This window comes from Vipera berus, assembly GCF_964194415.1.
Source record: "Vipera berus genome assembly, chromosome: 2".
In the NCBI taxonomy this organism is placed as follows: Eukaryota; Metazoa; Chordata; class Lepidosauria; order Squamata; family Viperidae; genus Vipera; species Vipera berus.
The window spans coordinates 103,337,869-103,356,227 of NC_138203.1; the positions used below are offsets into that span (position 1 = coordinate 103,337,869).

The 18,359-nt window shown below is 43.0% G+C and overlaps 1 protein-coding gene across 1 annotated transcript in view; it reads right to left on the reverse strand.

Annotated features, from left to right (window-relative positions):
- Positions 1–15,112, reverse strand: part of LOC308664271 (transient receptor potential cation channel subfamily V member 6-like) — a gene marked incomplete at its 5' end in the record, with an annotated part of 126,266 nt that extends 111,154 nt beyond the window's left edge. The window contains one exon of the mRNA XM_081321346.1: positions 14,985–15,112. Within this exon, the coding sequence (XP_081177472.1) occupies positions 14,985–15,112 (128 nt within the window). The remainder of the gene's footprint in view (positions 1–14,984) is intronic.
- Between the last annotated feature and the right edge of the window lie 3,247 nt (positions 15,113–18,359).

Below are 18,359 nucleotides of genomic sequence, written 5' to 3' on the forward strand. Positions count from 1 at the left end.
TGGTGGCATAACATCCACACTGATGTACAGAAATATTTACTGGGAGGTTTTGCTGGCCCTTGAGTTTTTTTTACTTAACCTGTCAAGTGGGGCCAGAGTTTTGGGCTAATCCTTGAGCTGCTTCACTTTTATGCATTTTAAGTATTTGGAGGCTGGTCTGTCAGGCTGCACCCTCTGGTGGTGGGTTGGATGGCACTTCGATATGTTCTTGAGTGTAGACTGTAGTGTAGATTTTATTAAGGACATAAGAAATGTTGTGCAGGTTTGAATCAAAGTGTTTCACTCCACATTACTTGGAAGGATCTCAGCTATGGGTCACTTGGCAAAGGAAAAAACAAGCTATGTTTTCTCAGGTCTTGTGCGTACATACATTTCCTCCTGCCAGTGGTTCTCCTAGCTTGCCATTTCTTTACAAAATTGAAGTCTGAGGTCAGGTTTTGTTACTGCTGTCCATTCCTGGCATATTTCATAATGACCAATCTAGAGTTCCACTTTCAGCATACTGCTTTTGTTTTCTGGTTCATTTCTGGTTCATTTAGCCTACCTGTCCCTACTCTGTTGACCTGTAGATGTCCTGGGGGAAGGGAAGTGTGTGCAAGATGGAGAAGACAATTCAGTCATTTCTGCTGCTAAGCAGTGTTAAGCAAGAATGTGGCATGAATCAATCAGAATCATTTACAATTCTGGCTTAGAGTCAGATGTAAAATACAAAACATGGGGTCAGAAAAGGACAATATGTTTTATTCTCAAGAATTGTATTCCTGCAAAATCAATGTCTTGGGTCCCTGATGCTGGAGGGGGCTATGATTAAAATTAATGGTGGAAAAGTGGTAGGGCCACTGATTCTCTTTCCAGTACTTCTGTTTATTGCTTTATAAAAACTTGTCTTTTGCTCCCCACACAGTAGACTGGCAGTGAAGATACAGAAGAGACATCTGACCATTCTCCACAAATTGAGGAGACCATGAATATAGCCCAGTGGTGGGCGTAATGTATTGGGATTTTTACTTGTACTGTTTCACGTGTCTGTTTGAATGCTGCTTAAAGGTTGCTCAATGGTGTGTCTGTGTAACGGTCAATGACTAAGCCAGACTTGCTGTCTCCAAGAAGATCATTGGTTGATTTGGGGTGGGAATGGGTTCCTTTAAACCTAGTGGCCACCACCTAGTGGCCAAACATATAAGTAGCTGTGCAGCAGCCATTGTTTCAGTTCTGTTCCCGTTTGCCTCAATAAAGCACGTTCCTGTTTGCAACCTTCCATCTCGTCTATTGCCTGCAAAGAACTGGCTACACAACAGTGGGATTCCAATATGTGAACAACCTGTTCTCTCTGTGGATGCCGCTTCCGGAAGTCCATTCTGGGCAACAAAAAATTAGCTACCGGTTCTGCCAAAGTGGTGCAAATTGGCTGAATCCCACCACTGATATAGCCTCATCTATAAATCAAAGAATACATGGAAGCATTCTATAAAGCTCACAACCATTCCAGGTTATCCTTATTACTGTTAGGTGGAAAGTTATATTATGGTTGCTTGAAAACCTCTTGGAGGATCTATAAAGCTCACAAGCATTCCTTGTGAGCTTTATAGATCCACTGCAAGGTTTCCAAGCAACCATAGCATAACTTTCCACCTAACAGTAATAAGGATAACTCAACAAAATGTTGCAGAAGTAGAGTTTTCCTATCAGGATTCAGCTACCTCCTTTTCCTTGATATGCCATTAAGTTCTACTCTGCCGTTAGAGTTACACTTCTCTCAATAGCCAGCTCACTCCCTGCCCATTACAAATGATTTTGTTGTTGTTAGTTGCGAAGTCGTGTCCGACCCATCGCGACCCTATGGACAACATTCCTCCTGGCCTTCCTGTCCTCTACCATCTTCTGGAGTCCATTTAAGCTCACGCCTACTGCTTCAGTGACTCCATCCATCCACCTCATTCTCTGTCGTCCCCTTCTTCTATTGCCCTCAATCTTTCCCAGCATTAGGCTCTTCTCCAGTGAGTCCTTCCTTCTCATTAGGTGGCCAAAGTATTTGAGTTTTAGCTTCATGATCTGGCCTTCTAAAGAGCAGTCAGGGTTGATCTCCTCTAGGACTGACCGGTTTGATCGCCTTGCAGTCCAAGGGACTCGCAGGAGTCTTCTCCAGCACCACAGTTCAAAGGCCTCAATTCTTTGGCGCTCAGCCTTTCTTATGGTCCAACTTTCACTGTCATACATTGCAACTGGGAAGACCATAGCCTTAACTATACACACTTTTGTTGACAGGGTGATGTCTCTGCTTTTTAGTGTGCTGTCTAGATTTGCTATGGCTTTCCTCCCGAGGAGCAAGCGTCTTTTAATTTCTTGGCTACAGTCCCCATCTGCAGTGATCTTGGAGCCCAGGAAAATAAAATCTGTCACTACCTCCATTTCTTCCCCATCTATTTGCCAGGAATTGAGAGGGCCAGATGCCATGATCTTGGTTTTCTCAATGTTAAGTTTCAACCCAAGTTTTGCACTCTCCTTCTTCACCCGCAACAAGAGGCTCTTTAGTTCTTCTTCACTTTCTGCCATTAGAATGGTATCAACTGCATATCTTAGGTTGTTGATATTTCTTCCAGCAATCTTAATTCCAACTTTTGATTCCTCTAACCCTTATCTTTTGGCTTCCTACTTTAGCATTCCAATCCCCCATGATGATAAGTACATCATTTTTTGATGTTAGTTCTATAAGGTGCTGTAGGGCTTCATAGAACCGGTCAATTTCATCCTCTTCAGCACCAGTGGTTGGGGCATAGACTTGGACTACTGTCATATTGAATGGTTTGCCTTGGATTCGAACTGAGATCAATCTGTCATTTTGAGGGTTGTATCCCAGTATTGCTTTTCCTACTCTTTTATTGACTATGAAGGCTACTCCATTTCTTCTGAGGGATTATTGCCCACAGTATTATACCTGATGGTCATCTGAATTAAATTCACCCATTCCTGTCCATTTTAGTTCGCTGATACCTAAGATGTCAATGTTTAGTCTTGTCATCTCTTGTTTGACCACGTCCAGCTTTCCTTGATTCATGGATCTTACATTCCAGGTTCCTATGGAGAAAAAATCTTTACAGCATCGGACTTTCCTTTCACCAACAGACACATCCACAGCTGAGCGTCCTTTCGGCTTTGGCCTAGTCGCTTCATTCTTTCTGGCACTACTAGTACTAGCCCTCTGCTCTTCCCCAGTAGTATATTGGACGCCTTCCGACCTGAGGGGCTCATCTTCCAGCATCATATCGTTTTGCCTTTTGGTACTGTCCATAGGGTTTTCATGGCAAAGATACTGGAGTGGGTTGCCATTTCCTTCTCCAGTGGATCACGTTTTGTCAGAACTCTGCTATGACCTTTCCGTCTTGGGTGGCCCTGCACGGCATAGCTCATAGCTTCATTGAATTATGCAAGCCCCTTCACCACGACAAAGCAGTAATCCATGAAGGGGTTACAAATGATAGTTCTCACTTGTTTGCTTGCGGGAAGAGAAGGAGGTCTGTGATGCTTTTAAATACTACTTTTGCAAACTTCACATCTCTCTAAACCTCCTGATGCCTGCCTCTTGTCTCATTTATAGCCCCACTTGGAGAATAATCACCATTAAGGACCAGATGGCCAATGGTGTTCCAGTTTGGCAGGAAAGTAAACAATAGCCTGTAATAATTAATTTACCTATCACCACAAAGTATCATCTGAAGGAAAGCAAGAGAAGAGGAAAACACAGGTTTGGCTGAGATATCTGAACAAATGATGTCAGTCCATCATGTAGTAATATTCCATTTTGCATAATATCATCTCAGCAGAAAGAAGCCAGAGCCTGTCATACTGGAGAAAACAGGATTGATTCACTTCCTGAGCCAGATTACACAATCGGCCAAAACCAATATTAAAACACCAATGCAGTAAAAGTGCTATACTCAATTTGCCAGCAAATTTGGAAAACACAACAGTAGCCACAGGATTGGAAAAGATCAGTTTACATTCCAATTTCAAAGAAAGGCAGTGCCAAAGAAAGTTCAAACTATCGCACCATTGCACTCATTTCACATGCTAGTAAAGTTATGCTTAAAATCCTACAAGCTAGATTTCAACAGTATGTAGATCGAGAACTACCAGAAGTACAGGCAGGATTTCAAAGAGGCAGAGGAACTAGAGATCAAATTGCCAACATATGCTGGATCATGGAGAAAGCTAGAGAGTTTCAGAAAAACATCTACTTCTGCTTCATTGACTATGCTAAAGCATTTGATTGTGTGGATCACAACAAACTGTGGCAAGTTCTTAGAGATATGGGAGTACCAGACCATCTTATTTGTCTCTTGAGAAACCTACATGTGGGTCAAGAAGCAACAGTGAGAACTGGACACAGAACCACTGATTGGTTCAAAATTGGGAAAGGAGTCTGGCAAGGCTGTATACTGTCACCCTGCCTATTTAACTTATATGCAGAGCACATCATGAGAAAGGCAGGGCTAGATGAATCAAAAGTTGGAATTAAGATTGCAGGGAGAAATATCAACAACCTAAGATATGCAGATGATACCACTCTAATGGCAGAAAGTGAAGAGGAACTAAAGAGCCTCTTGATGCGGGTGAAGAAGGAGAGTGCAAAAGTTGGGTTGAAACTTTACATTAAGAAAACCAAGACCATGGCATCTGGCCCTCTCAATTCCTGGCAAATAGATGGGGAAGAAATGTAAGTAGTGACAGATTTTATTTTCCTGGGCTCCAAGATCACTGCAGACAGGGACTGCAGCCAAGAAATTAAAAGATGCTTGCTCCTGGGGGGGACAGCCATGGCAAATCTAGACAGCACACTAAAAATCAGAGACATAACCCTGCCAACAAAAGTGTGTATAGTCAAGGCTATGGTCTTCCTAGTTGCAATGTATGGCAGTGAAAGTTGGACCATAAGAAAGGCTGAGCGCCAAAGAATTGAGGCCTTTGAACTATAGTGCTGGAGAAGACTCCTGCGAGTCCCTTGGACTGCAAGGCGATTAAACTGGTCAGTCCTAGAGGAGATCAACCTTAACTGCTCTTTAGAAGGCCAGATCCTGAAGTTGAAACTGAAATACTTTGGCCACCTAATGAGAAGGAAGGACTCATTGGAGAAGAGCCTAATGCTGGGAAAGATTGAGGGCAAGAGAAGAATGGGACGACAGAGAATGAGGTGGCTGGATGGAGTCACTGAAGCAGTAGGCGTGAGCTTAAATGGACTCCAGAAGATGGTAGAGGACAGAAAGGCCAGGAGGAACATTGTCCATAGGGTCGCGATGGGTCGGACACGACTTCGCAACTAACAACAACAACAACAATATTAAAACACATAACAGCAGGTTTCACACAATGGCTCTCTTTTTTGGAGGGGGGAAGGGGAAAGTTCATAACTGACTGCAAAGTTTCAATCAACTAGAATAAAGTTGGAAGGGACCTTGGAGGTCTTCTAGTCCAACCCCTTGCTCATGCAGGAGACCCTATACCGTTTCAAATAAGTGGCTGTCCAGTTGTTTCTTAAAAACCTCCAGTGATGAAGCACCCACAACTTCTGAAGGCAAGCTATTCCACTAGTTAATTGTTCTCAGTTAGGAAGTTTCTCCTTAATCCTCAAGGTTGCTTCTCTCTTTATTTAGATTCCATCCATTGCTTCTCGTCTTGCCTTCATGTGCTTTGGTAAATAGTTTGCTCCCTTCATCTTTGTGACAGTCCCTCAAATACTTAAATACTGTCAGCTGTAAGCATCACATCCTAGATGGTGGACTTAGACTTACCTAGGAATAGCTTAAATATTAGGTAAAGGTAAAGGTTCCCCTGCACATGCGTGCTAGTCGTTTCCGACTCTAGGGGCCGGTGCTCATCTCCGTTTCAAAGCCGAAGAGCCAGCGCTTGTCCGAGGACGTCTCCATGGTCATGTGGCCGGCATGACTAGATGCCAAAGGCGCACGGAACACTGTTACCTTCCCACTGTAGTGGTCCCTATTTTTCTACTTGCATTTTTACGTGCTTTCGAACTGCTAGGTTGGCAGAAGCTGGGACGAGTAACAGGCGCTCACTCTGTTACGCGGCACTCGGGATTCAACCCGCCAAACTGCCGACCTTCTGATCTGCAAGCTCAGCGTCCTAACCCACTGAGCCACCACGTCCCTTCGCTTAAATATTAGCTAGATCCAGTTTTCCATCAGGGACGTGGCCACAGCTTCTCCTGGCTGGTGTGACTCACCCTTTTGTCCATTGGAAGATTTAAGAGGAGCCCAGAGGCTTTGCTTCCTGGCTCCTGTTCAAAGCAGAAGAGTGGAACATCCCAAAGCTGCTGAACTAAATTCCTGCAGGTCCGGAAGAGCCGATCACACCCTTTGTTACAGCAAAAGCCCCGACACCTACTATACAAATCCTCCCCCCACCCAAGAAAGCCACTTTGTGATTCCAATTCCAGCCTACTGGCTGTCTAGATCTCTGCACGTAGATACAAATCATTATGGGATAACCAGAGATCGACTTATACCGAGTTCAAGATAAATGGTAGGCGAATATGACATGATTTCCTTTTAATTATTTTGAGTCTCGGAAGTTTTGATTATGGAAACATCCTGCCTTTTTCTCAGAATTTTGTGGGGCTTCAAAAGTGGAGCACATAAAATTTGCCCCATTTGTACCATTGGTATATGTAAGAAAGGAACACCTGTTAGGAAAATGAGACAACTCTCAAAGCGTGTGATTCAAAAATCTTATTCCCAAGTGCTCTTGAGTGTAAGAAGTGTGGAAGTGTGAAGGAACATGCACATTACCTTATGCACAAAAAGGAAAATTCTACTCACACCCAACCAGAATCTTGCACTACACATTTGTTGTTGTTAGCTGCGAAGTCGTGTCCGACCCATCGCGACCCTATGGACAACATTCCTCCAGGCCTTCCTGTTCTCTACCATCTTCTGGAGTCCATCTAGGCTCACGCCTACTGCTTCAGTGTCTCCATCCAGCCACCTCATTCTCTGTCGTCCCCTTCTTCTCTTGCCCTCAACCTTTCCCAGCATTAGGCTCCTCTCCAGTGAGTCCTTCCTTCTCATTAGGTGGCCAAAGTATTTGAGTTTTAGCTTCAGGATCTGGCCTTCTAAAGAGCAGTCAGGGTTGATCTCCTCTAAGACTGACCGGTTTGATCGCCTTGCAGTCCAGTCACAGCCATACATTGCAACTGGGAAGACCATAGCCTTGACTATACGCACTTTTGTTGACAGGGAGATGTCTCTACACTACACTACACTACACTGCACTACACATTAAACCCACCATAAAAGGAACCACTACTGAGGTACCTCTAAAGATTCACAAATACTTAAAGGCTACCCTCTAAGGAACAATGAGTTCCTTAGTTCCCAACAGGGAAGCCTTCAGCAAAAATAATAAACTAATCTGGTGGCACCTCGAACAAAATAAAATGTTTGAGTTTTATCTATGTGGCTGCTGTTAATGGGGTAAAGGGAATAGTAAAAGGAGAGATCCAAGGGAAGTAAAATATAAAACTATAGGAAGTGAAATTAAGGAAATAGGTAATTAACTAAGCAGTTGTTGCATGTGATACATACCCATTCTTGGACTGGTGAGCTTGTATTTCATAGTTAAAATACCTCACATCGGAGGCTAGCATCATTTAGTTTGACTGCCATAATGTGCTCTGAATTGAGATACCTTTTGCAATAACCCAGAAGCTGCAACTTGTACAAAGTGCAAAGACAACATGCTTGATGGAATAGACTACAGGCAAGAATAAAATGATATAAGTCATTGCTTCGATAGCAGAGAGCTTCCAGATCCAATTTGAGGGATTGTCTATCACCAACCTTTTATGATCTAGGATTGGGTTACATCAGTCAATTCCTTGCTAGGGTTGAATCTGTCCATCCAGCTTGGTCAATGAGAGAGGCCTTGTTGCTGGTTCTCTATCCCTTTAAAATGTACAGGATGTGGTCCTTTTCTATTTTTTTTAAATATATGTTATTGATTTTTAAAAAAACATAAATCACTTAATAATTGGTGAACAGTGTGTTGTCTGGGTTACATTTGTAAAACAATCACTAACAATTGATTTCTATAATCCATAATCCACATAATAGTTTCAGTTGATTTCCTCTTTCCCCAAAATATCCTCTTTCGGAGGTATTTTGCTTCTTGGTGATCTTTGCCAGGAAATTAAATGTAGAATAGAAAAGAGAAGATCAAATTCCTCACCCAGTTTCAAGCACGCTGTTCACAGCTGTGCTGGTTAGGGCTTTTGGACTTCGGTTGCAAGTAGCTTGGGCTGGTCGATGCAATACGGCCAGCCTTTCTTCTCTAGGGTTAGAAGGCCGCCACCGTTCCAGAATCACTGGAGCCCCCTTCTTTCTTTGTTGCCTCTCTGGGGCGACTTAGACCCATTTAGGATCCCCTGGCAGGGCAAAATTAGCTGCGGGGGTGCGGAGAATCTGCAAGCCCATGACCAGTCACTACTGCGCAAAACCAGAAGTGCAGGATGCGATCCTTTTCTAGATTGGTTCCCCCTTAATAGAATATCTTCCAGTCCCTCCCCCAGAGATATGCATGGCTCCTGCCAGCATTTTTAAAACAGGCAAAAGCATTTTCATGTCAGCAAGCACTTGGCTCTTGCTTTATTTACTGTATGGGTGCCTCTGATAATATTTATAAATTGTTTATTGATGCTTTACATTAACATCACCAACATATATCTCCATTCATCACCATTTCAAAAACAGATGAAAGAAAACAGGCTTATGCTGGAAATATATGTGATATCCTACTGATGCTATTAATTTAATGGTTTTATTGAGTATTCACAATATACAATAAATTTATATTTAATTGATATTTTGATTTGACTTTTCTGTATCCTACCTAGAGCCACAAAGATGTGGTAAGTCTATAAATACTTAAATAAATATACTAATAGCAATAATAAATAATTGCCACATGAGACCTGAAACTACATACAGTCCTTGCTTAGCAACCAAAATTGGGACCAGCAACTTAGTCATTAACCGAAACAATCACTGACTGAAACCATGCCTGTGCTTAGTATCTTATTCTAGCTTTCCTTTGCTTTACAGACATGTGAAGGTAAAAAGTGCACAACTTGGTCAAAAAGTTACTTTTTCATTACTGTTGCAACTTTGAACTGTTTTTGTATGAGGCAGTTGTTAAATGACTATCTTTAGAAGCCTTATATAATAGGAATTCAGGCTAAGGCACACATCATCTATTGTTTACTTGAGAAACATTTGATTTATATTCCTGTAGAGGCAAAAATTACCAGTAAAGAATATTGGCAGCAGTTGAAAATTATTTAGCAAGACCTGGTCTTGCCTTGCCATATTTCCTTTCTGATACTTTAATCCATCATGGGTTGATAATAACAGATAATAACATATTTCTGGGTGTTAGTGAAACTAAACTCTTCCATAACTTTGAGTAGGAGTATTATTATTGTAATGTCACAATACAATATTCGAAAGATATTCTCATTCCAAGCCATCATCTTATTTATGAGCTCATTAATGATTAAAAACAAAAGGTAACACCTTCCATTCTAAATGTATGCTTGTATCATTGTCCACATTTTTAGCCTCATATAACCTAATGGAACAAGTTTCTCCCAGAGCGGGCTTCTTCAGCATGATTCCTTTTAGAGATATTTGGACTCTAACTTCCATAGTTTATAGTCAGCATGATTAATTAAAATGATAATCCAGCTAAACTGGGCTGAAAGTGTGGGAACTAAAATCCCACACAGTTTGAGGGCATCAGACTATGCTAGAGCAGGGGTCTCCATACTTGGCAGCTTTAAGATTTGTTGACTTTAACTTCCAGAAAGCCAACTGTGCTAGCTGAGGAATTCTGTGCGTTGAAGTCCACAAGTCTTAAAGTTGCCAAGTTTGGGAGCCCTGTGTTAGAGGGCTTTAGCAATGAAGCAGAGCAACTGCACCCAAATCTTGACTTTAAAAGGATGCTAAGGATAAAATAAAAGGGACGCGGTGGCTCAGTGGGTTAGGACGCTGAGCTTGTCGATCAGAAGGTCGGCAGTTTGGCAGGTCGAATCCCGAGTGCTGCGTAACAGAGTGAGCGTCTGTTACTCGTCCCAGCTTCTGCCAACCTAGCAGTTCGAAAGCACGTAAAAATGCAAGTAGAAAAATAGGGACCACTACGGTGGGAAGGTAACAGCGTTCCGTGCGCCTTTGGCGTCTAGTCATGCCGGCCACATGACCACGGAGACGTCCTCAGACAAGCGCTGGCTCTTCGGCTTTGAAACGGAGATGAGCACCGGCCCCTAGAGTTGGAAATGACTAGCACGCGTGTGCGGGGGAACCTTTACCTTTACCTAAGGATAAAATACTGAATCTATATGCCAGCCTACATGGCAGTGGGAACAGGACGAGAATCATCTGGGTTCAAAGTAAAAGTCAAAGAGTGATTTTGGAGCATCCATGGCTTTTCAGCTTAAACAGTTTGGCAAGCCAATGAATGGAAGAATCCCCAAGCCAATGTAACTTTCTCTTAGGAAGGAAGAAACACAAAAGTTATAAGTAGAAAGCATGGACCGAATAAAAATGTTTAAGTAGGCCTTAGGATACTTCATGTTCTCAAGTGGAGGAAAAGTACTCCAAGAGTGAGCAATAGGCCCACTCCTCATGTGATGGATCATCTGACAGATCAAAATGGTTGTGCAACCAGGCTGTGTCCCTTCCCTGTGCAGTCTATTATTCATTTCTTCACATCCTTGCAGTGCCCCACAAGATATCAGAAACGCAACTCTCCTTACAGAGATTCTGTTTCAGTCTTTCTTCCGTGCTGTCTCTCCACGCCTCATCACTTCAGTTACTCTCACTGAAGTGTGTGCAACTGCTTCTCCGCCTACCTGAAACCATGCTTGGAATGAATGGATGCACCACAGGCTATCATAGAGCAATGATAAATAATTGAGGGATGTTCCCATGACTATTTAATGAAAGGTGTTTTGTTTCCAGAGGCAAGAACATGTAGCTTAGTGGGGCAGGAAATATTTCATTCAGTATTTTGGAGGAAATGAGAAGATGTGGTTCCTTGGCAGACTATAATATAAGAAATGGAAATAGGTGATTAGAAACATCTAACTTGTTTTCACCGTTAAAGCACTGATATCTTATGGTTCATGCAAAACAAAAACATCAAGAAAGCTCTTGCTCTGTTCCTTATTAATCATGGTACAAATAGAAAATCATAAATTGCAATAAAGTAACCAATCTGCTTTCCCCATCTGTCCCTACGGAACAGAATCCATGGCAGTATTAATTTGGATCCTGGCATCCATTGCAAGCAACAGAGAAATGAAAGGAGGTTAAAGAAAGACAGCTTACATCATAATATGATGGCATTAAAAATAAAAAAGAAGGGAATTCTCAATGGTAAATGATGGAAAACAACCTAGTATCAATTCTCAAGACTCCTTGTATTATTTTTAAGAGGGTGTATTCCAAACATTGTACAAAACAAAGTGCTGCCCCAAAATATATTATGATGTATAGAACAGAACAGAACAGAACAGAACAGAATAGAATAATAAAATACTTTATTGTCACTTTAAATGTAGACTAATCAGCATACATTAAAATGAAATTTCATTGCATTCAGCTCTCAAAAAAATACCATTATGTATATACTCACATATATGACACAGAAAAAGATCACAGTCTAATTTTAATCTATACGTATACATGGTGGGGGGAAAAGAATCCTGAGAATTTACAAGATGTATGGCATTAGGAACAAAGCTGTTACAGAATCTAGTAGTTCTGCTATAAATACTTTAAAACCTCCACCCAGAGGGAACAACAGAAACAGAATGTGAAGTGGGTCTGTGGGGTCTCTAACAATGCTAAGCACATAGTGCTTATAAGCAGTATCCTGAATAATGGGAAGTGCACTTCTTATAATCTTCTCAGCTGTCCTTACCACTGTCTGTATGGTATCTGAAGCACTGCTACCACCAAACCAAACAGTGATGCAGTTTGTTAAAATGCTCTCGATTAAAAAGTGGCCAGGACAGAAGGAGAAAGATGTGCTCTCCTCATCCAACTCAGGAAATGCAAAATGCAGGTTTGCATGCTTCACTAAATGTGTCTGTCACATTCTTTGAGTAGGCAATCAAAGTAAATGTTCAGCAATCATTGTTTATGATACTCCCTGCGTCTCACTTGACTCTGAATTCACTCTGAGAGACTAAAAGCTCTTCATACTTATATCACCCCCAAATTGATGATCTCATCAGTCTGCATCACTTTGACAGTCCTAGTCTGGACCAAATATAAGTACCAGTTCAGATAGGATAAACAATATGGTTCCATTTGAGACCACTGGCAGATTCTAGTAGTGTTCTGCAAAGCTAGACACATTTAAACATCAAAAAGCCCACAATATGTATTTTGATTTACACCAACAGGTTTGTAGAAAAATGCCCCTTAATCCATTCTTCCTCCTCATTTGCTACCATATCCCAAATAAAGTGCAGTGGTGTAATATCTCAAAGCCACATTCTGCATCTTCATTAATGACTATGAAGCCAATCAAGAAAGATGTTCAATCCTGTATTTCATTATGCATCCTCCTGAGGGTCCATTTAAAGGAAAGGCAAAGAAAAACTCATCCATGCAGATTTCATGGAATTCTATGGAGGTAGTTTGCCCACCAAGCCGTTTGAAAGCATGTAGATGCGAGTAGATTAATAGGTACCACTTAGTTGGGAAGGTAACAGAGTTCCATGTGCCTCTTCTGTACCAGCCTGCTACCGGCCCTGCAGAAAAAGCAGGGACAACCCCTTTTACAAGAAGGCAAGAGGCTGGAATTACGCCTGCCAAATTTATTGATAGAAAAACAAATAGAACAAGACACAAACCAAGAAACAGGAGCTTTTCAAGCGGTTGCCTTCAGCAAACCAGCCCTCCCACGCATTCCCCTTTATACAGTTCAGGGCGTGGCTTCTCTCTGCCTCCTTCCGAGGAGCCCCATTGCCTTCCTCTGTTTACTCCTGATTGACTGCCTCCTGCATTGGGTGTCCTTGAACAGGGCCAGCTGTGGGTCATCTTCATCCACGCTGTCAGGCTCACACAGCTGGGTCTGCGTCGTGACCAGGTGAGAGGGGCCTGGCTGAGGGCTCTCATCAAGCTGTCCAACCCCCTCAGCAAGCTCTTCAACACCCCCCTCCTCCTCCTCCTCTGAGTCGTCCGACTCAACTGCCAAACCCACAGGCTGACCCTGAATCACAACAGTGCCTTTCACATATAGCCATGCTGGCCACATGACCACAGAAATTCTCTTTGGACAACACTGGGTCCTCGACCAAGAAATGAAGATGAGCACTGTGCCTTACAGTCAGACGCATCTGATAGGGAAATCTTTACCTTTTTTAACCTTTACAACCTTCAACCTTTATCATTGCCCTCTTCCAGAATATCCTTATTTTCCAGTCTTACCCACAGTCATGGAATTCTCCAGTGGGTTCCAATCCAAATATTCATCAGGCTCAATCCTGCTTTACAAAGTCAGTGTTGGCCTTTCCAGGTAGAACAGACAGGAAAATGACCAGATGAGCTAATTCTACAGTATTTTATCTTGCAATAATATAGTCTTGCAAGTCTAACAGTACAAATCTCTCACTGCCTCTTTTACAGCCTGATAAGTTAGGGAGGTCCTTTTCTGAGTTTCTTTCTCTTCCCATTATACAGCTGTGGGCTATGCCTTTCTTATCTGATCATTCTTTAGGTAGAAATTCTGGGGAAACTGACTGTCCCAGGAATAGCTCAGTGGTATGAGGGGCTTTATAGGTGACAACCAGCACCTTGAATTCCATCTGGAAGCACACTAGGAGCAGGTGCAGCACGTGAATAGTGGAGTATACCAGGGTGCATCCATAAGTTACCCAGCCACCATGTTTTGGACTTTCTGGATGTTCTCCAAGGGCAGTCCCATGTAGCACATTGCAGTAATCTATTTGGGAGTTGACTAAGGCCTCTCAGTCCACACAAGAACACAACTGGCATGCAAGATTAAGTTGGCAAAAGCCTTCCCAATCACAGGTACCACTTGTTCCTCCAACGTGAGCCACAAATGCAAGCAAACAAACAAATCTGGAAAAGATGGTCCTTTTCTTAGAGAATTTCTCCAAAGGGCCTGCCTTCAACCACTGGTTAAGCCATGTCCTCTCCCAAATCTGAGATGTATCAATGCTTCTAACTCTTTTTTGCTCAGAAGCATGACAAATGTACGCCACACAGGCTTAGCAGCATTGCCACACGGTAATTAATTCCCACATGGCAGCTTCGAAGAGAAGAAAAACCCTTAAGAAGCTGTGATTAAATTGGGTCATCAACATATTCTGTCCTGATAAGCCGAGACTGTGAACAACGCACAAAACATAGAAAGAAAGACTTTTTTCTTTTCCACACTCTTGTGACTGCCCTCTTCTCTCTGTGTCCCACCACAGAGTTCAGAAAAGAGGCTCCAACTGTGTGCTTGGGTGCCTGTGGCACAGAATACAGCCTTGTCTGCCTTTCAGGCAGCAGGTGCACTCAAGCTGGACTTGCTGGGATCTGGTTACAGCTTCTCCTCTGCCCAAGTATTTACCCTGCTCCCAATGGGGGGGGGGAAAGGATTTAAAAGTGGGTTTTCCCCCCCTTCCAGGTATAACTCGGATACGTAGCTGGTCCTTTCTCCTAAAACCAAAGAAGAAGCTACTACAAATTGTGCGCGCGTACGCACACACACACACACACACACACACACACACACACACACACACACACACACACAGACACCCTTGCTGGATGAGTTTCCCGACCTTCTCTCTGCAGACGCACCTAGGAACTCTCTTTTCCTATTAAGCTGGGTAACTCGCGGTGCGTCTCCCTCCCCGACCTCCCTTCGGGATCTGAAATGTCCTAGGTTGGACCCACCTCTTCTGTTGCAACAGGTTGGTTTCGTCAAGTTTTCTGGCCCAGGATTTCTCCCCGCGTATTCTGCGAAGGAGCGCAGCCCAGAGTCCCGGGAAAAAGCCGCGCTCTCCGGGCAGCAGCATCCCCATCGCCGGGCTGGCTCAGTCTCAGCAGCGCATCCCCGAAGGGACGGTTCTAGTCGTCGGCGTCTTCCTCCTCCTCTTTCTCTCCTTCGTCTTCGTCGTCCTCCTCCCCTCTGCCCGGCTGCTGGAGGCCAGCTCCAGTCTGGTCCGGAGACGGATGAGTCGGCCGCCGACAGAGTCCGAAGCGGTGGGGTGGAGGGGGTGGCGGTTGCAACATCTGGCTGCTGAGCGAGGCCGGTAGCTGGCGGAGTCCCAGGAACAGGATCGGAGGGACAACCTGTCGGGGAGGAACGGAGAGGAGGAGGAGAAAGGCAGGCAGACCCGCCCCGGCACGGCAGAAGGTTTTTTTTTGTTGGCTTTTAAAAGAGACTCGGAAAGTGGTTTGGGACGAAAGTGTTTTTTGAGCTGTGGGATTTCTTTTTCCAGGTCTCCTTGATTATCCCTTTCAATTGTGTTTTGTTACATGGACTCCTGCCTGGCAAGTAGACCCGTTCGAGTTGATAAACCCACCCTTATGCCCAGGCCTAGCTAGAAGGTATCCCCTTCCTTTCAGAAACCATGTGGTCAGCAGAATTATTTTTCATTATATAGTGAGTAGCCCTCTCAGGTAGGCTAGAATACCACTTTTTAAATTACTTGTATTCAAGTAAGGGAGGTATCTCCACGAAGCCACGTTTTCTATGTTGTAAAGATCATTAAGAAAAAGCAAATATACCCATAGCAGGATAATGTTGCCGGATCCAATCTGGGTCAATCACAGGGACTGGAGGGTTTAGCCTTCCGAGCTTTTGGACTTATGCAGGAGCCCATCCTCAGGGTACTTCTTGCTCATCACACCTTCTGATGTGTGATGGGTCCGAAAAGTTTAGAAGACTAAACCTCTGGTCCCAGTGACTGACCCAGATTGGATCCTGCAACATTTAAAACAGCCATTTGGATAAGTAGTGATTAAGACATCAGGCTAGAAACTGCAAAACTGTGAGTTTTAGTCCTGCCTTAGGCACAAAGCCAGCTGGGTGGGCTTGGGCCAGCCACTTCCTCTCAGCCCAAGGAAAAAGACAAGGGCAAACTATTTCTCAATAAACTACCAGGAGTCAACAATGACGTGAGGGCACCCCCTCCCCCCAAAAAAGGATTATAAGAATTGTGGTCAAAGTGCAATCTCTCACAAGCCACAAATTCTACTCCTGGTGTCGGTATTGTACATCTGGTTTTCAGCCCTGAAAGTCCCATCCAAGCTCTGACCAACCCTTCTTATTCTCCAAGTCCAGAGGAATCCCACTAATCCTGTCATCACAGAAAGAGGAGTGATGTATGTATCCCTTCCGATTTTGGATTGAAAGTTCAAAGCCAGCCAGGTAAATGTTGCCACTTGGAAATGAATTGACACTGCAGGCATTAATGGCACCATTTTTATAGGAAAAGCCAACATAAATTGAGGTGGGACTTCATTTGCTCATGGCATCAGCTGACTTCAGCCATTGGGACTTTCAGAATTGCTGTGGTCAATAAAGACTCGCCTTGTGTTTTGATTTAAGATGAGTGTGAAAACTATTATACAACTCATAACAATATTGGTACTGGAGAGAAAAGGCTACAAACGAAGAACAACAAGGATATTCTGGTGAGCAGCTCACCTGCTTAGCATAAAACATTTATAAGAAACACTAAACCTGCTGAATTTCTAGCTGACACATAGTTGTTTTTACTTGGCAGGAATAAAAAACAAGGCAGCTTGTTTTCTTGAGAGGTTCATGATTTTTATGGGACTTTTTTTTTTTAACCAAGGTGATTTTTCAATGGTGGCATTTCAGGTGACTCATGCAGAGAATAAGGGAAGGAAAGTTTGCCTTCTCCTTGAAGTATTTGTACCTGGGAATGTAGCTAATCTCCATAAACATGGCCGCTTTTTTCTTCACAGACTCTTGAGCATTTGGCTGTTCCATGATAAGTTGAAAGACAACCTAAGAAGCTTTTGTGTCAGGATCCTTCATTATGTAAGATTTCTTGAACCACCTTCAGCAGCCCACAATCCTGACAGAATCTGTTAACCCATTTCCAGCTCAAGGCCGAGTCATATTGTTACATATGAGGATGGCTACTACTTGGCCCTCAAAAGCCTTCTGAAACAGAAAAACAGCAGGGATATAGTGACCTTTTCCCTCCATTGAAAGTCTTTGTTAAGCCATAAAAATATGTATTTGTGTTGGTCTTAAAATAAAACCTGGCTGTTCTCTCAAGTTTGGGGTTAGAGTTGCTGGCGTTCCTTGTTTTGTGTGTTTGTGTATGATTTTCTGTTGTTAACTGGATTCATCATCTTGTGTTTTTTTAATCTAGCTTGTTATTTTTTAAGCTTGTTTGGTGCATTGTGAGCCACCCAGAGCCATTCTGGAGTTGGGTGTTGCCTAAATGAAATCTATCAATCAGTAATTATTGAGAATTCAATGTGCACATTTATTTTCCATATTTATTGTTACATTTACACCCTATCTTTATTTTCTGCAACTCAAAGTGGCGTACATAATGCTTCTCCCCCACACACACATTTCTCCCACAACAGCAACCCTGTGAGGTGGGTTAGGGAGAGAGAGACAGAGAGAGAGAGAGAGAAGGAGAGAGAAAGAGAGAGAGAGACAAAGACAGAGACAGACATGGAGAGAAAGAGATTTCGTGCCAAAGTCATTCAACAGGCTTTATTCCTTAAGGGAGGATTAGAACTCATGATCTCCTGGATTTTAGTCCAACATTTTAACTTACTATGGCACACTGGCTCTCATGTGCAGACACTGCTTCTAAAAAATAAAATTCCATCTTTGAAATGATTCCTTCAGAAACAGGTTTTCCCACTTAAAAGGTGAATATGGTTATGATTAACTTGTAACGTGAAACACACATGTATTCCTTGATTTCTGACTAACACCCATACAGGTAGTCCTCAACTTACAACCGTTAGTGACCGTTTGAAGATACAAGGACACTGGAAAAAGTGACTTATGACCGGTTTTCGTACTTACAACTGTTGCAGCATTCCCCATGGTCATGTGATCAAACTGCAGACTCTGGGCAACCAACTCGTATTTATGTCATTTCCAGTATCCTGGGGTCTGTGCTCACCTTTTGCGACCTTCTGGTAAGCAAATGGAGAAGCCAGATTCACTTAACAGCCATGTTACTAATTTAACAACTGCAGTGATTCACTTAACAATTGTGGCAAGAAAAGTCATAAAATGGGGCAAAATTCACTTAACAAATG